The 1,244-nt window shown below is 48.0% G+C and overlaps 1 protein-coding gene across 2 annotated transcripts in view; it reads left to right on the forward strand.

Moving 5' to 3' along the window:
* Elp6 (elongator acetyltransferase complex subunit 6) overlaps nucleotides 1–1,244 on the forward strand; it is a 16,996-nt gene that overhangs the window by 12,000 nt on the left and 3,752 nt on the right. For both annotated transcript variants that reach the window (XM_005347990.2, XM_013346467.2), the window contains one exon: nucleotides 800–946. In XM_005347990.2, coding sequence (XP_005348047.1) covers nucleotides 800–946 — 147 coding nt within the window. The remainder of the gene's footprint in view (nucleotides 1–799; nucleotides 947–1,244) is intronic.

A 1,244-nucleotide genomic window follows, 5' to 3' on the forward strand; every position in this document is an offset into this window, starting at 1 on the left:
AAAAAACAAAAAGAATACTTAAGTGGTGGCTCACGCCTTTAATCCCAGCACTCAGAGGCAGCAGCAAGCAGATCTCTGAGTTTGAGACCAGCATGGTCTACAGAGCTAGTTCTAAGACAGCTAGAACTATTATTATTCAGAGAAACCCTGTTTCGAAAAACAAAACAAAACTTAATTTGGCTTGGTGGTGGTAGTGCACGCCTTTCTCCCAGTTCTTGAGAGGTGGAGGCAGGTGGGTCCTTGAGTTCAAGGCCAGCCTATATAAAGCTATATAGAACTATACAGCCTATATAGAACTCTATAGAGCGAGTTCCAGGACAACAGAAAAACACTGTATAAACCCCTTCTTTCCCACCCAAAAAAAAATTCCAAAATAAAAAACAAAACCAACTTATTTTGTTAGTGGGGACATGAACATGCCACAGACAACTTTCCACCATTTGAGGTCTGGGATTGAACTCAGATCATCAGGATTAATGGTCAGTGCTGAGCCATCTTACTAGTCCCTGGTGGCATGAACTCAGGAAGAGACTGAGCTCCTAGGATGAGCTTGCTTTCAGATGAATTGAGTTGGAAGTGTAGGTTGGCCTTGCTGATGAAGTGTGCAGTAGATGATTGGAACTAGGGTCCTGGAGCCATTCAGGGGTCTTTCTTGTGAAGAAGCTGTTGTAGTGGGAGGAGGGGGCGGGGGCTCAAGGCTGTGTGTGTGATCTGAAAGGATATTCAGAGACTAGGGGTAGAGACACTGAATACCTGGTACCCTGATAAGAAACAGATTTCCATCTTGTGTCTGATGCAGGGGAATGTGGTCGCCCTTGTGCACGATGACAGAGATGCTGAGGATGAGGAGAACGACGTCCTGCTGAATGGTCTTAGTCATCAAAGCCACCTGATCCTGCGGGCTGAGGGCCTGGCCACTGGGTTCTGTAAGGATGTGCATGGACAGGTACACAGGCTGAGCCGTGGGCTGCCGTGGTAGGAGGGAAACCTTGGAAGTCCGGAGTTTCCTGAATTCCGGGTGATATAGAGACTACTGGAGCAAGAAACACTTTTCCTGGCAGTCTCATTTGCGGCCAAAGCAGTGTTCTAAAAAGGAAACAGTTGCTGGGCGGTGGTGGTGCACGCCTTTAATCATCCCAGCACTCGGAAGGCAGAGGCAGACGGATCTCTGTGAGTTCGAGACCAGCCTGGTCTACAGAGCTAGTTCCAGGACAGGCTCCAAAACCACAGAGAAACCCTGTCTC

The sequence above is a fragment of the Microtus ochrogaster genome, chromosome 5 (genome assembly GCF_000317375.1).
Source record: "Microtus ochrogaster isolate Prairie Vole_2 chromosome 5, MicOch1.0, whole genome shotgun sequence".
Classification (NCBI taxonomy): Eukaryota; Metazoa; Chordata; class Mammalia; order Rodentia; family Cricetidae; genus Microtus; species Microtus ochrogaster.